Source organism: Schistocerca piceifrons, chromosome 10 (genome assembly GCF_021461385.2).
Source record: "Schistocerca piceifrons isolate TAMUIC-IGC-003096 chromosome 10, iqSchPice1.1, whole genome shotgun sequence".
NCBI lineage: Eukaryota > Metazoa > Arthropoda > Insecta > Orthoptera > Acrididae > Schistocerca > Schistocerca piceifrons.
Window position 1 is genome coordinate 25,568,724 of NC_060147.1, and position 21,712 is coordinate 25,590,435.

The 21,712-nt window shown below is 46.8% G+C and overlaps 1 protein-coding gene across 1 annotated transcript in view; it reads left to right on the forward strand.

The window, feature by feature from the left end:
* The window catches only part of LOC124718649 (leucine-rich repeat extensin-like protein 3), a 153,451-nt gene that overhangs the window by 109,704 nt on the left and 22,035 nt on the right, over positions 1-21,712 (forward strand). Inside the window, exon 2 of the mRNA XM_047244278.1 lies at positions 11,618-11,767. Coding sequence (XP_047100234.1) covers positions 11,618-11,767 — 150 coding nt within the window. The remainder of the gene's footprint in view (positions 1-11,617; positions 11,768-21,712) is intronic.

Genomic DNA, 21,712 nt, shown 5'->3' on the forward strand with positions numbered 1-21,712 from the left:
AAAGACTTTAGTGCCAGTATAATTCACCCCTTTCTGTGCCAAAGTTAGATTTAATCTTGAATAGTGAAGATCATCCTTTCTCCTAGTATTGTAGTTATGCACACTGCTATTACTTTTGAATTGGGTTTGGTTGTTAATAACAAATTTCATAAGAGATTATATATACTGAGAAGCTACTGTGAATATCCCTAGATCCTTAAATAAATGTCTGCAGGATGATCTTGGGTGGACTCCAGCTATTATTCTGATTACACGCTTTTGTGCAATAAATACTTTATTCCTCAGTGATGAATTCCCCCAAAATATGATGCCATATGAAAGCAATGAGTGAAAACAGGCGTAGTAAGCTAATTTACTAAGATGTTTATCACCAAAATTTGCAATGACCCTTATTGCATAAGTAGCTGAACTCAAACGTTTCAGCAGATCATCAATGAGTTTCTTCCAATTTAATCTCTCATCAATGGACACACCTAAAAATTTGGAATATTCTACCTTAGCTATATGCTTCTGATTAAGGTCTATATTCATTAATGGCGTCATACCATTCCCTGTACGGAACTGTATGTACTGTGTCTTATCAAAATTCAGTGAGAGTCCATTTACAAGGAACCACTTAGTAATTTTCTGAAAGACAGTATTGACAATTTCATCAGTTAATTCTTGTTTGTCAGGTGTGATTACTATACTTGTATCATCAGCAAAGAGAACTAACTTTGCCTCTTGATGAATATAGAATGGCAAGTTAAGTCCCATAGTGCTCAGAGCCATTTGAACCATTTTGTACAGTTCCGCTGCCTGCGCAGCATTTCGCCTACCTTCAACAACAACAGCAGCAACAACAACAACAAAAGAAACGTTATGTCGATGCAGTTTGTAGGAAGGACAGCCTTTACTGTATGGCTACTCTACGCATCAGTATTTAAAAGGACTACACTACTGTACTAAATGTACCTGTGCATATAGTAAACAGTATTGCAATTACTGCTCTGCTAACTTACATTCCCCATAGATGAGTAGCATTTCTGCCTTCGCTTCGTTTGTGTACATTCTACTCACACAACTCTTCAACTGACGATGGTTGACGGAATGACGGGTGTGCATTTTACTTATGTTTACATTTGTGCTCTGTCTACGTCAGCACGTGGATGTGTTCCATTACCCCAAGTACCTGCACTAAGCGCTGGAAAACGTCAACGTTATGTTATGTAATTAACAACGCTATGTTTCAGTGAATGGCACACTGTGATACAGATTTGAATGCGTCTTTACGAGAAGAAATGAATTACCGAATAAATAATACAGGGTGCCATTTAAAAAAGTCATACTGCTGTTCATATCCTTGTAATAAACAAAGCTACAACAAAGGCAATCATGCTGATTGATGTGTCCCTGACGGCTACAGCGCATTTGCTTGAATCATTTTGTAATTTGCATCTGGACAAACAGTTACTTAGGATGGTCAGGAGAAATGGGACTCCCTGTAAGGCACTAAAAATGGAAATGCCGTGTGACTAGGGCCTCCCGTCGGGTAGACCGTTCGCCTGGTGCAGGTCTTTCGAATTGACGCCGCTTCGAGGACTTGCGTGTCGATGGGGATGAAATGACGATCATAAGGACAACACAACACTCAGTCCCTAAGCGGAGAAAATCTCCGACCCAGCCGGGAATCAAACCCGGGCCGTTCGGTATGACATTCCGTCGCTCCGACCACTCAGCTACGTAGAATGCGAAATAATTACAAATGCTGCCACAAAACACAATCTCTTGTCTAACAAGTACAAAAACTAGAGGGAATGCCGGAAACTGCTTACGGCTGTCTCTAGTGAGCGTTGCTTCACGTGATTTTGAAATCAGTCACTAGACTGAAGCACCGTAAAAAAAAATAAAAAATAAAAATAATAAAATGGTTCAAATGGCTCTGAGCACCATGGGACTTAACAGCTGAGGTCATCAGTCACTTAGAACTACTTAAACCTACAGGGTGTTTCAAAAATGACCGGTATATTTGAAACGGCAATAAAAACTAAACGAGCAGCGATAGAAATACACCGTTTGTTGCAATATGCTTGGGACAACAGTACATTTTCAGGCGGACAAACTTTCGATATTACAATAGTTACAATTTTCAACAACAGATGGCGCTGCAAGTGATGTGAAAGACATAGAAGACAACGCAGTCTGTGGGTGCGCCATTCTGTACGTCGTCTTTCTGCTGCAAGCGTGTGCTGATCACAACGTGCAAGTGTGCTGTAGACAACATGGTTTATTCCTTAGAACAGAGGATTTTTCTGGTGTTGGAATTCCACCGCCTAGAACACAGTGTTGTTGCAACAAGACGAAGTTTTCAACCGAGGTTTAATGTAACCAAAGGACCGAAAAGCGATACAATAAAGGATCTGTTTGAAAAATTTCAACGGACTGGGAACGTGACGGATGAACGTGCTGTAAAGGTAGGGCGACCGCGTACAGCAACCACAGAGGGCAACGCGCAGCTAGTGCAGCAGGTGATCCAACAGCGGCCTCGGGTTTCCGTTCGCCGTGTTGCAGCTGCGGTCCAAATGACGCCAACGTCCACGTATCGTCTCATGCGCCAGAGTTTACACCTCTATCGATACAAAATTCAAACGTGGCAACCCCTCAGCGCCGCTACCATTGCTGCACGAGAGACATTCGCTAACGATATAGTGCACAGGATTGATGACGGCGATATGCATGTGGGCAGCATTTGGTTTACTGACGAAGCTTATTTTTACCTGGACGGCTTCGTCAATAAACAGAACTGGCGCATATGGGGAACCGAAAAGCCCCATGTTGCAGTCCCATCGTCCCTGCATCCTCAAAAAGTACTGGTCTGGGCCGCCATTTCTTCCAAAGGAATCATTGGCCCATTTTTCAGATCCGAAACGATTACTGCATTACGCTATCTGGACATTCTTCGTGAATTTGTGGCGGTACAAACTGCCTTTGACGACACTGCGAACACCTCGTGGTTTATGCAAGATGGTGCCCGGCCACATCGCACGGCCGACGTCTTTAATTTCCTGAATGAATATTTCGATGATCGTGTGATTGCTTTGGGCTATCCGAAACATACAGGAGGCGGCGTGGATTGGCCTCCCTATTCGCCAGACATGAACCCCTGTGACTTCTTTCTGTGGGGACACTTGAAAGACCAGATGTACCGCCAGAATCCAGAAACAATTGAACAGCTGAAGCAGTACATCTCATCTGCATGTGAAGCCATTCCGCCAGACACGTTGTCAAAGGTTTCGGGTAATTTCATTCAGAGACTACGCCATATTATTGCTACACATGGTGGATATGTGGAAAATATCGTACTATAGAGTTTCCCAGACCGCAGCGCCATCTGTTGTTGAAAATTGTAACTACTGTAATTTCGAAAGTTTTTCTGCCTGAAAATGTACTGTTGTCCCAAGCATATTGCAACAAACAGTGTATTTCTATCGCTGCGCGTTTAGTTTTTATTGCTGATTCAAATATACCGGTCATTTTTTAAACACCCAGTAAATAACCTAAGGATAACACACACATCCATTCCCGAGGCAGGATTCGAGCCTGCGACCGTAGCGGTCGCGCGGTTCCAGACTGAAGCGCTTAGAACCACTCGGCCACCCCGGCTGGCGAAGCACCGTAAAAATAAAGCTTCGTGTGGTGCTAGATACACTATCCTAATCGTGCAACATTCACCCCAACATTAAACAATATTAATGAGAGAATTTATTCCCATTTATCGCCCTCCTCCTACCACTCAGAAACAGTTTAATATTCATTCCGTTAGTCTTGTATATGAAATTAAAATTTTAGCGGGGAATAAAAATATATTTGTAATTGGACTGTTACAAGTATCCGACTAATATTGTGATTGAACTGAAGAGTTCTTAACCAACACAACACACGACGTCATTCTTATCGGAGAGAAATTTTGAGACGTTAATGGTACTTCGGGCGTACCGTAAGGCAGAGTTATAGCACAATTGCTGCTCACTATATGTATATAATTTACCTAGCTGACAACGTCTGAAGGTACCTGAGCACTTCCGGGAATTCTGCTGTTGTTGTTGTTGTGGTCTTCAGTCCTGAGACTGGTTTGATGCAGCTCTCCATGCTACTCTATCCTGTGCAAGCTTCTTCATCTCCCAGTACCTACTGCAACCTACATCCTTCTGAATCTGCTTTGTGTATTCATCTTTTGGTCTCCCTCTACGATTTTTACCCTCCACGCTGCCCTCCAATGCTAAATTGGTGATCCCTTGATGCCTCAGAACATGTCCTACCAACCGATCCCTTCTTCTGGTCAAGTTGTGGCACAAACTTCTCTTCTCCCCAATCCTATTCAATACCTCCTCATTAGTTACGTGATCTACTCACCTTATCTTCAGCATTCTTCTGTAGCACCACATTTCGAAAGCTTCTATTCTCTTCTTGTCCAAACTATTTATCGTCCATGTTTCACTTCCATACATGGCTACACTCCATACGAATACTTTGAGAAATGACTTCCTGACACTTAAATCAATACTGGATGTTAACAAATTTCTCTTCTTCAGAAACGCTTTCCTTGCCATTGCCAGCCTACATTTTATATCGTCTCTACTTCGACCATCATCAGTTATTTTGCTCCCTAAATAGCAAAACTCCTTTACTACTTTAAGTGTCTCATTTCCTAATCTAATTCCCTCAGCATCACCCGACTTAATTAGACTACATTCCATTATCCTTGTTTTGCTTTTGTTGATGTTCATCTTATATCCTCCTTTCAAGACACTGTCCATTCCATTCAACTGCTCTTCCAAGTCCTTTGCTGTCTCTGACAGAATTACAATGCCATCGGCGAACCTCAAAGTTTTTATTTCTTCTCCATGAATTTTAATACCTACTCCGAATTTTTCTTTTGTTTCCTTTACTGCTTGCTCAATATACAGATTGAACAACATCGGGGAGAGGCTACAACCCTGTCTTACTCCCTTCCCAACCACTGCTTCCCTTTCATGTCCCTCGACTCTTACTGTATACATAAAAATCGCAAAGCTAGAAGAATGTAGCGAAAAGCAGGAAGATCAGCAGACTGTCGAAAGCTAATCGCAGGTAAGGCGGATGCTTTGGAACAATCCTCAGGAAGTGTAGTCCATCTACGAAATCAGAACTGATAGAGAAAGCAGATAAGAACCAATGATAAGCAGCAAATTTCGTCGAAGGTTCGTTTGGGAAGCATGGAACCGGCGCAGTGATGCTCGCCCAACTCCAGTTGCAGAAGCCACACGAGAGACATACGGCATCACACTTTGGTTTGGTTTGGCCGGCCGCGGTGGTCTAGCGGTGCTAGGCGCTCAGTCCGGAGCCGCGCGACTGCTACGGTCGCAGGTTCGAATCGTGCCTCAGGCATGGATGTGTGTGATGTCCTTAGGTTAGTTAGGTTTAAGTAGTTCTAAGTTCTAGGGGACATGACCTCGGAAGTTATGTCCCATAGTGCTCAGAGCCATTTGAACCACATTTTGATTTGTCGTTGAAACTAGCCTTTTCCCCATGCCTTCGCTCACATATATTGAACACACATGGAAGCGTCAATTTGTCCATTTCCTCCACCCCCTCTATTTAGTTGTAGTAATATAGTATTCGGCAGGTCTTGTCATGGGTTGAGCCTCTTCCACTTATGTCTGTCCATAGCCAGCTTTTCCATTTCTAAATATCTGTCTCCTTTGATAATGTCCAGCATTTGATATCTTCTTTTTCCTCTTCAACTTTTTCCCTCCACCATTCCTTCTATTTCTTCCTTCAAACAATAGTCCCTCCTCAAACAGTGTACAATCCAGTTTCTCTTTCTGACTACTTTCTTCCTTCTCCAACTCTTTTTAATACTTTTTCTTTCCTTACTCGGTCTACCCATTTCACTTTTACCATTCTTCTCCATATCCACATCTCTGGTGCCTCCAATCTTCTCCCATCTTCCTTCCTCCATGTCCAGGTCTCCGCACCATACAGTACAACGCTCCAGATGTAACAGATGGCCAGTCTTTTCCTCAGATCTTTGTTTAGTGGTCCGCTAAGTAATTTCTGTTTCCTCCTGAATCCTTCTTTTGCAGTTGTTATCCTAATTTCTGTTGAGCAATACGTATCATCCATTATTACACTTCCCAAATAATTCAAGTTACTCACTTGTCCTATTTCCTCTCCCCCTATTTTCATACGGCATTTTCTCCCCTTTCCGCCAATTACCATGCTTTTAGTTTTCTTCTTGTTAATCTTCATTCCATATTCTTCTACTTTTGTGTTTAGACCATCCAACATTTGTTCTCTTTCTCTTGCACACTCTGCCATCACAACCATGTCGTTTGCAAATCTTACACACTCCACTCTCCGACCCCCTATAAAAACTCCTCTCCTCTCCTTTCATCAAAACTTTCGCTAATAATTTCCTCCAGATCTATATTGAACAGTGCTGGTGACAAACAAACACCTTGATTTACACCTCTTCCCAGTTCAATTTCTTCACTCATCACACCTCCTATTCTTACTCTTGCTCTCTGGTTCAAATATAAATTTCTAATTAGCCTCTATACCTCCCATCAACTCTTTTCACACTCCCTCTAACAATACCTTCCTCCCGTTCTCTCTTCTCTGCCTGCCCCACTTCCTTTGCCACCTGCCCACTACCCCTCTACACCTTCCACCTGCCTCATGTATCTCCCCCTCCTTCCCTCTCTCTGTCCATTTCCTCTCACCCTCATTCTGTCCATCACCTACTCTAGCCATCTCAACCGTCCTGAACAATGCTCAGCAGCACATGTGGTCCCTCCAGTATAGTTCAGTAAAACAGGCCGACACTATTCCCACAACGTACCTGTCATGCATGTTAGCCTGCCATGCATCAGGTTGTTGAAGAGCATGTATTTAGCCCTGACGTACAGGCCGCCATGCAGAGCAGGTCAATAAAGCAGGGCGACACTACTCCAACACAACATGTCTTTCACGCAAAGCTTCCTGCATGACTGGGCCTGTAAATCCACTTCTCACCAAGCAGATACATTTGGCATGCTGATACTATTCCCACACACAACACCTGTTGGACAGAGCAGCCTATACTACAGGAACTGGAAAAAACATGGTTTTACCGACTCCTATTGGAGCCAGAACGTCATGAACCCGATACCGATTATGCTCGTGAGGCCTGCTGTTCCAGTGCCAAATCGGTTTTGGAGGAAATTCCATACATGTACACATATAACTAAGTCCTACCGAACAGGCCATGAAAGCCCAAAGGTACCGACCATCCGCCGTGTCACCCTCAGCACACAGGCGTCACTGAATGTGGATATGGAGGGGCATGTGGGCAGCACACCACTCTCTTCCGAGACCGACCGGAGCCGCTACTCCTCAACCAAGTAGCTCCTCAGTTTGCCTCACAAGGGCTGAGTGCACCCCACTTGCCAACAGCGCTCGGTAGACGGGATGGTCACCCATCCAAGTGGTAGCCCAGCCCAACACCACTTAGCTTCGGTGAACTGACGGGAACCGGTGTTACCACTGCGTTGGCACCTGTACACATATACTCTGCGTTATATATACACTGAAGGGCCACAGAAACTGGTATATGTGTCTAAAATCGCGTCCGGACCCCGTGAACACGCTGAAGTGCCGCAACATGACGTGACATCGACTCGAGTAATGTTTGAAGTAGGGCTGGAGGCAAATGACACTATGAATCTTGCAGGGCTGTCCATAAATTCGTAAAAGTACAAGGGGGTGCAGATCTCCTCTGAACAGCCTGTTGCATGGCATCCCAGATATGCTCAATAATGTTCATGTCTGGGGAGTTTGGTGGCCAGCGGAAGCGATTAGACTTAGAAGAGTGTTCCTGGAGCCACTCTGTAGCAATTCTGGAGGTGTGGGGCATCAGACTATTCTGTTGGAATTGCCCGTCGGAATGCACAATGGATATGAATGGATGCAGGTGAGCAGACGGGATGCTTGTATACATGTCACCTGTCAGAGTCGTATCTAGACGTATCAAGGATGCCATATCACTCCCAACTTCACACGCCCCACATCATTACAGAGGCTGCACCAGCGTCAACAGTCCCCTGCTGACATGCAGGATCCATGGATTCATGATGTTGTATCCATACGCTTACACGTCCGTCCGCTCGTTATAATTTGAAACGAGAGTCGTCGGACCAGGCAACATGTTTTCAGTTATCAACAGTCCAATGTCGGTGCTGACGGTTGTGGCGTGCAGTCATCAATGGTACACGTGCGGGACTTTGGCTCCGAAAGCCCATATCGATGATGTTTCGTTGAATGGTTCGCACGCTGAAACTTGCTGATAGCCCAGCATTGAAATCTACAACAATTTCTGGAAGGGTTGCACTTCTGTCACGTCGAACGATTATCTTCTGTCGTCGTTGGCCCTGTTCTTGCACGATGTTTTTCGTGTCGCAGCCATGTGGGAGATTTGATGTTTCACCGGATTCCCGATACTCACGGTACACTCGTGAAATGGTCGTACGGGAAAGTCCCCACTTCATCGCTACCTCGGAGATGCTGTGTCACATCGCTCGTGCGCCAACTACGGCGGTGCGGTCTATTGCCCGACGATTGCAGTTCTGAAGCGAATGCTGTGAAGTGTTTCCCTCAGTTCAGAAATCGAGTTGAACTTACTAGGGCTTAAGTCAGGGGAGTGCAGCGGGTGGTATAGCACTTAGAAGCCCCATCAGTCAAACAAATCAGTGCTTGAGCATTGTCCTGCAAAATGATGGTCAGGTCCTGCGGAAAGTGCCATCACATCTGTCGCTATGCTGTTCATTTTTGGAACTCAACCTACGACCATCATTTTGTAGGACAATGCTCAAACGTATACAGTGCAAGCTGTTACTGATTTGTTTGACTGATGGGGCTGCTAAGTGCTATACCACCTACTGCACTCGCCGGCCGAGGTGGCCGAACGGTTCTAGGCGCTACAGTCTGGAACCGCGCGACCACTACGGTCGCAGGTTCGAATCCTGCCTCGGGCATGGATATGTGTGTGATGTCCTTAGGTTAGTTAGGTTTAAGTAGTTCTAAGTTCTAGGGGACTGATGACCTCAGCAGTTAAGTCCCATAGTGCTCAGAGCCATTTTTTGATCCTACTGCACTCCCCTCACTTAAGCCCTCGTGAGTTCAACTCGATTTCTAAAGTGAAGGAAACACTTAGCGGCATTCGCTTCGGAACTGCTACAAAAGCGTCGCGCAATAGACCGCACCCCTCGAACTGTCAACACAACTGGCACTTCCAAGAGTGATTTTTTATTCTGACTCATAATAGTGAACCCAAGTTTCATCACGAGCTAAAATTTTGTTGACGAAGTGCTCACCTTCTCTTTCGTAAGTTTTCTTTAGCTCTGTGCACATTCTCAACCACGTTTCCTTGTTAGCCGCGTCAAGATCTTGCACATGTTTTGCGGTACTTCAGCTTGTTACAGATAATCTTATGAACGGTACCAGTACTTACTTGAACCTTATCAACTATCATTTCCACAGTCACACGGTGCTCGGCACGAATAATATCATCAGTTCGACTTTCAAGTGAGGGAGTTGAAACTGCAACTGGTCGGCCACAACGGTGTTCGTCAGTGAGTGACTCACGACCATTTTTGCACTCTACCCACTTTTAAAAATTTGCACGATTCATACAACCTTCAGCATGAACTTTAGACATTCTAAAGTATATATTCACTGGTTTCTCACTTTCAGCAAGCACAAAACGAACAACAGAAGTTGTTCAACTAATGTGCACGTTTCAAGCGGACTCGCCGTCTTGAAATGTATTTTTGAGGGTATAAATAAAACAATGTCGATACGCCAGCTGATGAGGGCTCATCCCAGTGATGCCAACTTAAAGCCATAAAACTACCAAAATTGTCTTTCTAACATTTTTTTTTTCCCCAGACCAATTTGTCTCTTTAATTACTGAATGTCCCTCGTATCATTGTACGACACAAAGAGGGGGGGGGGGGCGGAGGTTGGGCAGAGGAAGGGAACAGGAGGAGATGGACAAGGAGAAAGGAAGGAAGAGATCAACAAACAGAGGAGCGAGTAGCAGATCGATGGAGGGAGTGGTGGGTAGAGGTGTTGGATAGGCACAGGGAGGACAAGGAGATGGAGAGGAATATTAGAGTGGAAAGGGATACATAGCCAGGTACTGAGATAGTTAATAATACACTACTGGCCATTAAAATTGCTACACCACGAAGAAATGCAGATGATAAACGGGTATTCATTGGACAAATATATTATACTAGAACTGACATGTGATTACGCCTGGGCATTGAGTCAAACAGAGCTTGGATGGAGTGTACAGGTACAGCTGCCCATGCAGCTTCAACACGATACCACAGTTCATCAAGAGTAGTGACTGGCGTATTGTGACGAGCCAGTTGCTCGGCCGCCATTGACCAGACGTTTTCATTTGGTGAGAGATCTGGCCAGAGCAGGAGTCGAACATTTTCTGTATCCAGAAAGGCCCGTACAGGACCTGCAACATTCGCTCGTGCATTATCCTGCTGAAACGTAGGGTTTCGCAGGGATCGATTCAAGGGTAGAGCCACGGGTCGTAACACATCTGAAATGTAACGGCCACTGTTCAAAGTGCCGTCAATGCGAACAAGAGGTGACCGAGACGTGTAACCAATGGCACGCCATTCCATCACGCCGGGTGATACGCCAGTATGGCGATGACGAATACACGCATCCAATGTGCGTTCACCGCGATGTCCCCAGACACAGATGCCACCATCATGATGCTGTAAAGAGAACCTGGATTCATCCGAAAAAAATGACGTGTTGCCATTCGTGCACCCAGGTTCCTCGTCGAGTACACCATCGCAGGCGCTCCTGTCTATGATGCTGCGTCAAGGGTAACCGCGGCCACGGTCTCCCAGCTGATAGTCGCTGCTGCTGCAAACGTCGTCGAACTGTTCGTGCAGATGGTTGTTGTCTTGCAAAAGTCCCCATCTGTTGACTCAGGGATCGAGACGTGGCTGCACCATCCGTTACAGCCGTGCGGATAAGATGCCTGTCATCTCGACTGCCAGTGATACGAGCCCGTTGAAATCCAGCACGGCGTTCCGCATTACCCTCCTGAACCCACTGATTCCATATTCTGCTAACAGTCATTGGACCTCGACCAACGCAACCAGCATTGTCGCGATACAATAAACCGCAATCGCGATAGGCTACAATCTGACCTTTATCAAAGTCGGAAACGTAATGCTAGGCATTTCTCCTCCTTACACTAGGCATCACAACAACGTTTCATCAGGCAACGCTGGTCAACTGCTGTTTGCGTATGAGAAATCGGTTGGAAACTTTCCTCTTGTGAGCACGTAGTAGGTGTCGCCACCGGCGCCAACATTGTGTGAATGCTCTGAAAAGCTAATCATTTGCATATCACAGCATGTTCTCCCTGTCGGTTAAATTTCGCGTCTGTAGCACGTCATCTTGGTGGTGTAGCAATTTTAATGGCCAGTAGTGTAGAATCGGTAGTTACGAGGTGCCACCCAGGAACGTCAGTGTTATTGGCTCACAACGAGAAGGACTTCCGACTGCCGGTGTCTCACAGACTGCCCAGACAGAGCCCCGCAGACGGCAGGCGTGCTGGGCGCCCCGTCCTCCGCGATCGATACACCCGCTGTGCCAGCGCCGCGGACAATGTCTTCCGTCTTGATTCCTTTGTCGGCGCGGCGGCGGCGGCGGCGGCGTCTCCCCCGCAGTAAGGCCGTTACCTAGCAACGGCGCCCCACCTGCCGCGGGGGCGGCCGGCCCGGGCCGGCGCCAATCAGCAGGCGTGCTCACCTGGCCGCCACTTGTTATACACAGGACGGCCCGCAAGTAGCGACACACGCGCACCGTCTCCAGCGTAGGACAAACGGACTGTTTACACGGCAGTGACGCGTAAATTATGTATCACTCGATGCACTGATTTTGTCGTATTTCCCTGGTTTTATATTCTAATTTGCAGGATGCAATTTCAAGGCAGCAGCGCATTCAAAATGTATCACAAACACGTCACCCTTGATACGATTTCTTATAATGAATGTCAGTAAATGATGCATTAGCGGTAAAAACTTTTAGGAGAGCCTAATGTGAATGAGAATAATAAAGAGAACTGCATATTTTCATCTTGGTCTGAGCCGGCCGTAGTGGCCGTGGGGTTCTAGGCGCTACAGTCTGGAACCGCGCGACCGCTACGGTCGCAAGTTAGAATCCTGCCTCGGGCATGGATGTATGTGATGTCCTTAGGTTAGTTAGGTTTAAGTAGTTCTAAGTTCTAGGGGACTGATGACCTCAGCAGTTAAGTTCCATAGTGCTCAGAGCCATTTAGCCATCTTGGTCTGATTTCCCCCCCCCCCCCCCCCCCCCTTATGGTCAAATTCCGTAGGAGCAAATCTCCAAGGTCATGGAACGTGTCAGTACATGAACTTACAACATAAAAGTAATAACACGTAAAAATAAATGTTTATGAACCCGAAAAAAGTCAGTGCATAAGCTTATGTAAAAGCAATCAACAATACAATAAGAATGAGCTTAATTTTTCAAGGAACTCCTCGACAGAACAGAAGGAGTGATCCATGGGGAAACTCTTCAGTTTCGATTTGAAAGTGCGTGGATTACTGGTAATATTTTTGAATTCGAGTGGTAGCTTATTGGAAATGGATGCAGCAGTATACTGCACACCTTTTTGCAGAAGAGTGCCGCGCGGGATTAGCCGAGAGGTCCGGAGCGCTGAAGTCATGGACTGTGCGGCTGGTCCCGGCGGAGGTTCGAGTCCTCCCTCGCGCATGGGTGTGTGTGTTTGTCCTCAGGATAATTTAGGTTAAGTAGTGTGTAAGCTTAGGGACTGATGACCTTAGCAGTTAAGTCCCATAAGATTTCACACACATGTGAACTTTTTTTTTTTTTGGATAAGAGTTAAGGAAGTCCGATCCAAATGCAGGTTTGATTTCTGCCGAGTACTTAACGAGCGAAAGCTGCTTATTCTTGGGAATAAGCAAATATTGGTAAAAGCAAATGACAGTAGGGAAAATATATATTGAGAGGCCAATGTCAAAATACCCAGACTCGTGAACAGATGTCGACAAGCGGTTCGTGAACTTACACCACTTATTGCCCGAACCGCCTGTTTCTGAGCTAAAAATATCCTTTTAGAACAGGAAGAGTTACCCCATACGACATAAGCGAATGAAAATAAGCAAAGTAGACTAATTTTCGTGTAGAACGATCACTTACTTCTGATACCGTTCGAATATTAAAAATGGCAGTATGGAGTCTTTGAACAAGATCCTGAACGTGCGCTTTCCGCGACAGCTTACTATGTATCTGAACACCTTGAAACTTGAACTCTTCAGTTTCACTAATCATATGCCCGTTCTGCGAAATTGAAACGTCGGGTTTTGTTGAATTGCGTGTTAGAAACTGTAAACAACTGTTCATATGCCTTTTTGATTTCATCGTTTACCTATTAGAACATGCCGTTAAAATCAGTATCAAGAAAACAGTGCATTGTCGATTATTATAAATAAGTCAAAAAAATGGCTCTGCGCACTATGGGACTTAACATCTGAGGTCATCAGTCCCCTAGAACGTAGAACTACTTAAACCTAACTAACCTAGGGACATCACACACATCCATGCCCGAGGCAGGATTCGAACCTGCGACCGTAATAGTCGCACGGTTCCGGACTGGCGGCCGGCATAAATCCGTCACACTTGCCATAATTATCTCTTGAAATCAAGTGCCAGTTAATGACAAATCGGCGGCAAAAGCCATAAGAGCTACGAGAACTTGCTAAAGAGTAATGCCTCCAAATTTTTATGTAAAACTCCTAAAGCTTCTTAAGTACAGCAAACGTTGTTAACGTTGTACGTCTTCATCCTTCACGTATACATATTTCCCGTCGTAGTCACCATCGTAACGAGACAAGTTTCTAGAACGAAATTTTCACTCTGCAGCGGAGTGTGCGCTGATATGAAACTTCATGGCAAGTTAATACTGTGTGCTGTACCGAGACTCGAACTCTGGACCTTTGCCTTTCGCGGGCAAGTGCTCTACCAACTGAGCTACCCGAGCACGACTCACGCCCCGTCCTCACAGCCTTACTTCTGCCAGTACCTCGTCTCCTACATTCCAAACTTTACAGAAGCTCTCCTGCGAACCTTGCAGAATCTGCCAGGAAGTTTCATATCGGCGCACACTCCGCTGTAGAGTGAAAATCTCATTCTGCAAACATCCCCCAGGCTGTGGCTAAGCCATGTCTCCGCAGTAGCCTTTCTTTCAGGAGTGCTAGTTCTCCTAGGTTCGCAGGAGAGCTTCCGTGAAGTTTGGAAGGTAGGAGACGAGGTACTGGCAGAATTAAAGCTGTGAGGACGGGGCGTGAGTCGTGCTTGGGTGGCACAGTTGGTAGAGCACTTGCCCGGGAAAGGCAAAGGTCCCGAGTTCGAGTCTCGGTCCGGCACACAGTTTTAATCTGCCAGGAAGTTTCAACAGATCAGTTTGTTGGTACCGTCACCGTAGCATGTCTGACGTTACTCGCGGAGACACAACCTCGCCTCTGCCTGCATCGTTTCATCACTATCAAAGTCAACGGCTCGAAGGTATTCCTTAAGTTTTGGAAACAGATGAAAGTGGTATGGGTCCATGTCGGGAATGTATGCAGGATGATCGATGAGAGTGAATCCTAGAGATCGGATTGCTGCAGATGTCGTAATGATCGTACGTGACTGGCATTGTCGTGCTGAAGGAATATGTCGGCGAACTTTCCTAATTTGTGCTTTCAGTTTTATCAAGATTTCATAGCTCCTTGTAGAGGATATGATGATGCCTTTAGGCATGAGTTCCGAATGCACCACACCCTGAACATCCGAGAATACTGCAAGCATTACTTTGCCTACCGATGACATGGTGTTGAACTTTTTTGGCGTTGGTTATCCTTTGTCGCGGAACTACATTGATGCTCTCCTGTTTTCGGGGTCAAAATGACGGACCCAGCTTTCATTACCTGTTAAGTGTTGTTAAGGAACTCGTCACCCTCACGGTCACAACGCAAAGAAAATGGTTGGCAAAATTGTATCCTCTTGTGTTTCACGTCAGGAGTGAGCATTTGAGGCACCCACCGACCACACTGTTTTTTGTACCGCCGTTCTGCAGTGATGGCCTCTACACGCTCTCGTAGTATGCCACACTTACCTGATAGCTGCATCTGTGTTATCACACGATTTTGTCTCATGAGCTCAGTAAGAGGATTCCGATGTGTCTCGTCAGTTGCCCTTCGTGGTCGTCCAATCCGAGCTCTGTCATAGACAATGAAGTTGGTATCACTGTTTCTTTCGTAACGACCAGAAACACCCCAATGTCACACTTTATTGATTTCCATACAATCACCACCATACACAGCTTTCATTCTGGTATGGACCTGAATTGGAGGCATATTTTCTGTGGTTAGAGATTTGATTGCAGCGCGCTCGCCGGCCAGAGTGGCCGATTGGTTCTAGGCGCTACAGCCTGGTACCGCGCGACCCTTACGGTCGCAGGTTCGAATCCTGCCTCGGGCATGGATGTGTGTGATGTCCTTAGGTTAGTTAGGTTTAAGCAGCTCTAAGTTCTAGGGGACTGATGACCTGAGAATTTGAGTCCCATAGTGCTCAGAGCGATTTGAACAGCGCGCTGTTTCTCAAGCACCGACATACATAAGTTTTTCATATTAGGTGCATTGTGCTGACACCTGCTGCCAGGTACTCCATATCAGCGACCTCAGTAGCCATTAGACATCATGAGGGAACAGAATGGGGCGCTCCGTGGAACTCACGGACTTCGAACGTGTCACTTGTGTCATACCCCTGTACGCGAGATTTCCACACTCCTAAACATCCCTAGGTCCACTGCTTCCCTGTGATAGTGAAGTGGAAACGTGAAGGGACGCGTACAGCACCAAAGCGTACAGGCCGACCTCGTCTGTTGACTGACGGAGACTGCTGACAGTTGAAGAGGGTCGTAATGTGTAAGAGGCAGACATCTATCCAGAACATCACACAGGAATTACAAACTGCATCAGGATCCACTGCAAGTACTATGACAGTTAGGCGGAGGGTGTCAAAATTTGGATGTCATTGTCGTGCGACTGCTCATATGCCACACATCCCGCCTAACAACGCCTCTCTTGGTGTAAGGAGGGTAAACATTAGGCGCCGCGCGTGGTAGCCGCGCGGTCTCAGGCGTCTTGTCACGGCCCGTGTAGCTCCCCACGTCTGAGGTTCGAGTCCTCCCTCGGGCATGGGTGTGTGTATTGTCCATAGCAAAAGTTAGCTTAAGTAAGATTAAGTAGTGTGTAGTCTTAGGGACCGTTGACCTCTGCACTTCAGTCCCATAAGACCTCATCACAAATTTTCAAAAAAATATTAGACAATTGAACAGTGGAAAAACGTGTGGAGTGACGAATGACGGTACACAATGTGGGGATCCGATGGCAGGGTGTTGGTATGGCGAATGCCCGGTGAACGTCATCTGCCAGCGTGTGTAGTGCCAGCAGTAAAATTCGGAGGCGGTGGTGTTATGGTGTGGTGGTGTTTTTCATGGAGGAAGCTTGCTCCCCTTGTTGTTTTGTGTGGCACTATCACAGCACAGGCCTACATTGATGTTTTAAGCACCTTCTTGCTTCCCACTGTCACAGAGCGATTTGGGGATGGTGACTGCATCTCTCAACATGATCGAGCACCTGTTCATAATGCGCGGCCTGTGGCGGAGTGGTTGTACGACAATAAAATGCCTGTAGTGGACTGGCCTACGCAGAGTCCTAATCTGAATCCTATAGGCCACCTTTGGGATGTTTTGGAAGACCGACTTCGTGCCAGGCCTCGCCGACCGACATCGATACCTCTCCTCAGTGCACCACTCCGTGAAGAACGGGCTGCCATTTCACAAGAAACCTTCCAGCATCTAAGCTGTCATCAAGGCCAAGGGTGGGCCAACACCATATTGACTTCCAGCTCTACCGATGGAGGGCGCCACGAACTTGTAAGTCATTTTCAGCCCAGTGTCCGGACACTTTCGATCACGTAGTGTAGTTTCGTTTCGCAGCATCATGTTACACGCCACAATCCGGAGCCCTCTAGCGGCAGAGAGTTGCAACACGCGTCAGCGAAGCAGGAAAGTGGACCGAGTAAAATGCATGAGACGTAATACCTCAACCGATATTGATAATGAAAAAAAATTTGAATGTTAATTTTGAGCACGCCTTCGAACTAAGATTAACAACAGCGTAGTTCAGAGTCGCTCGTCTTTGCTGTAGAGTACTGGTGAAGAACATGGGCTAAAGAGTCAAAGAAAGCACGTTCGTGTCCTGCTACATGCTAAAACTTTTCACATTCTGGGACTTTCTTGCGAATGTAGAACAAGTACGTTGTGCAATATTCGACGTTATTTACGTATGAATATGTACACCAATGAATTTCTTCGATTTTGTGATTTTTGTTTGGCTAGAAAACGAAGGAAGAAACTGCTGCAAGTGAACCGACCCGCACTGCCATTTGTATTCTTGGCTGTCACAAATATTTGGCCGTCTTCCTCTAATATGTCGCAATTTCCGAAGGTGTGATCAGACTTGAACCTAAAAGGACAGCTTAAATTGCAGCTGGTGATATATTATTCTGCTGGCGCCAGTGTCACGCTAGCAGTCGACAAGGATGCCGCAAGTTCGTGACACGCACTCGCGGCTTACTCGTACACATCATTAGACGTCACTTCCGTGTAATCTGTGCGTGAATCCAAGGCATCCCTACGCACACTGGACCATAGGCGTCCGCAAAGGGAAGGATGGGGGGGGGGGGCGGGGGGAGGAGCAGGAGGAGAAGGGACACTTGCCCCCTCCTAGAACCGGTGGTGGACCATTTATTAATTGTTATTTCCACATGTTTTTAGAAGTGATTGTCCTTGATTCTACTCAAACGCATGCAAGGGGTAAGACAGTGGGTTTAGTAAATACTAATTTGTTTTCACGACTAAATTCTTATTAGTTAGGGACGGGTGCATATGAAGAGCTTATTTCAATACTGGTACAGGTCCATTTTTGTTCAGTCTGAGATATAGAGTCCTAAAGTTAAATGAGCAATGAAAAATTTGCAGTTGAGATACTAGAAATATTCAAGTATATATACTTGATGAGCGATGAAAAATCTACAGTTGAGATACTAGAAATATTCTAGTATATATACTCATTTAACGTTAGGACACTGTATCTCAGAAGCAACACAAATGGACTTGTACCACTACTGAAACAAGCCCTTCACATGTGCGTCACTTTTGTAAGTTTTTTTCCATGAAATTTCGTACGAAGATAGCCTGAGCACTGAGGAAGAACATAGGCGCGTTAGAAACTAAGAATAAATAAATCAACCTCTAAGAGAGTGAACTAGGGTACTGTACATCTCCTTTTATTGCATAAGTGAACATAAGATACGTTAAAACATTATTACGTTTCTTATATTGTGTACATGTTGTACGAGGGTTGGAACTTTAATAGTGGCAACTATTTATTAACAGTTCGTACAAAATATATACGTATTTCAAAGTATTACTGACCTCCAAAGTAGTCACCAGCATTGTGTATAACCCGTTGGCAGCGATGTGGAAGTCGTAGGATACTATTAGCAGTGCCAGTTGTGTTGACAGTTCGAGCGGTACGGTCTATAGCCCGATGAATTTGTCGCACTTCTGAAGCGAATGCCGTAAAGTGTTTCTTTCAGTTAAGAAATCGACTTGAACTTACGACGGCTTAAGTCAGGGGAGTGCAGTGGGTGGTATAGCACTTAGCAGACCCATCAGTCAAACAAATCAGTAACAGCTTGCACTGTACGTGCTTGAGCATTGTCCTGAAAAATGATGGTCAGGTCCTGCAGAAAGTGTCATCACTTCCGTCTCTATGCTGTTCATTTTTGGAACACAACCTACAGACAGATTAGAGACAGAAGTGATGACACTTTCTGCAGGACCTGACCATCATTTTGCAGGACAATGCTCAAGCACGCACAGAGCAAGCTGTTACTGATTTGTTTGACTGATGCGGCTGCTAAGTGCTATACCACCCACTGCACTCCCCTGACTTACGTCCTCGTGAGTTCAACTCGATTTCTAAACTGAAGGAAACCTTCACGGCATTCGCTTCAGAACTGCTACAAATTCGTTGGGAAATAGACCGCGCCGCTCGAACTGTCAACACAACTGGCACTGCTAGGAGTATCCTACGACTTCCAAATCGTTAGCAACGGGTTATACACAATGCTGGTGACTACTTTGGAGGTCAGTAAAACTTTGAAACACGTATCTACACTCCTGGAAATGGAAAGAAGAACACATTGACACCGGTGTGTCAGACCCACCATACTTGCTCCGGACACTGCGAGAGGGCTGTACAAGCAATGATCACACGCACGGCACAGCGGACACACCAGGAACCGCGGTGTTGGCCGTCGAATGGCGCTAGCTGCGCAGCATTTGTGCACCGCCGCCGTCAGTGTCAGCCAGTTTGCCGTGGCATACGGAGCTCCATCGCAGTCTTTAACACTGGTAGCATGCCGCGACAGCGTGGACGTGAACCGTATGTGCAGTTGACGGACTTTGAGCGAGGGCGTATAGTGGGCATGCGGGAGGCCGGGTGGACGTACCGCCGAATTGCTCAACACGTGGGGCGTGAGGTCTCCACAGTACATCGATGTTGTCGCCAGTGGTCGGCGGAAGGTGCACGTGCCCGTCGACCTGGGACCGGACCGCAGCGACGCACGGATGCACGCCAAGACCGTAGGATCCGACGCAGTGCCGTAAGGGACCGCACCGCCACTTCCCAGCAAATTAGGGACACTGTTGCTCCTGGGGTATCGGCGAGGACCATTCGCAACCGTCTCCATGAAGCTGGGCTACGATCCCGCACACCGTTAGGCCGTCTTCCGCTCACGCCCCAACATCGTGCAGCCCGCCTCCAGTGGTGTCGCGACAGGCGTGAATGGAGGGACGAATGGAGACGTGTCGTCTTCAGCGATGAGAGTCGCTTCTGCCTTGGTGCCATTGATGGTCGTATGCGTGTTTGGCGCCGTGCAGGTGAGCGCCACAATCAGGACTGCATACGACCGAGGCACACAAGGCCAACACCCGGCATCATGGTGTGGGGAGCGATCTCCTACACTGGCCGTACACCACTGGTGATCATCGAGGGGACACTGAATAGTGCACGGTACATCCAAACCGTCATCGAACCCATCGTCCTACCATTCCTAGACCGGCAAGGGAACTTGCTGTTCCAACAGGACAATGCACGTCCGCATGTATCCCGTGCCACCCAACGTGCTCTAGAAGGTGTAAGTCAACTACCCTGGCCAGCAAGATCTCCGGATCTGTCCCCCATTGAGCGTGTTTGGGACTGGATGAAGCGTCGTCTCACGCGGTCTGCACGTCCAGCACGAACGCTGGTCCAACTGAGGCGCCAGGTGGAAATGGCATGGCAAGCCGTTCCACAGGACTACATCCAGCATCTCTACGATCGTCTCCATGGGAGAATAGCAGCCTGCATTGCTGCGAAAGGTGGATATACACTGTACTAGTGCCGACATTGTGCATGCTCTGTTGCCTGTGTCTATGTGCCTGTGGTTCTGTCAGTGTGATCATGTGATTTATCTGACCCCAGGACTGTGTCAATAAAGTTTCCCCTTCCTGGGACAATGAATTCACGGTGTTCTTATTTCAATTTCCAGGAGTGTATTTTGTACGAACTGTAAATAAATAGTTGCGACTATTAAAGGCCTCGCGGAGTGGTTCAAGTGGTTCAAATGGCTCTGAGCACTATGGGACTCAACATCTGTGGTCATCAGTCCCCTAGAACTTAGAACTACTTAAACCTAACTAACCTAAGGACATCACAAAGATCCATGCCCGAGGCAGGATTCGAACCTGCGACCGTAGCAGTCGCGCGGTTCCGAACTGAGCGCCTAGAACCGCTAGACCACCGCGGCCGGCGTCGCGGAGTGGCCGCGTGATTTGAGGCGCCCTGTCACGGATTGCGCGGCCCCTCCCGCCGGAGGTGCGAGTCCTCCCTCGGCCATGGGTGTGTTGTTCTTAGCAAAAGTCAGTTTAAGTAGTGTGTAAGTGTAGGGGCCGATGACCTCATTAGTTTGGTCCCTTAGGAATTCACACACATTTGAACATTTTGAACACTATTAAAGTTCCAACCCTCGTATAATGTATTTAGCTACTGTAATAGCCTGATGCATAGACGCGCCTCCTGCCATTTGCTCCACACGCACCGCTCGGCAGCACCACTGGAGGCTGGGGAGGGGGGAGGTTGGGGGGGGGGGGGCGGGAGGGAGGGTGAGGCGACAAGCGCACATCGCGAGCCATGCTTACGTCAACAGACAGACGCTTGAGGGCGTCTGACGTTATTGCATGTACACTAACTTGCTTACTCACCATCACTCCTTATACCAAAACGACTGGTATGGGAGCGCAATTAGATATGACATCTTCTCTTCAAGAAATGAAGTCGATTGCTCAGTCGTGCACTTCACGTAGGATGTGGCAACTCGCACGAATCCACCGACTGAACTGACGGACAACTGCTGGCTGCGACAGGCAGTGAAAAGTGAGGCCACTTGCGGAGTATGGGGACTTTTGGCAGTG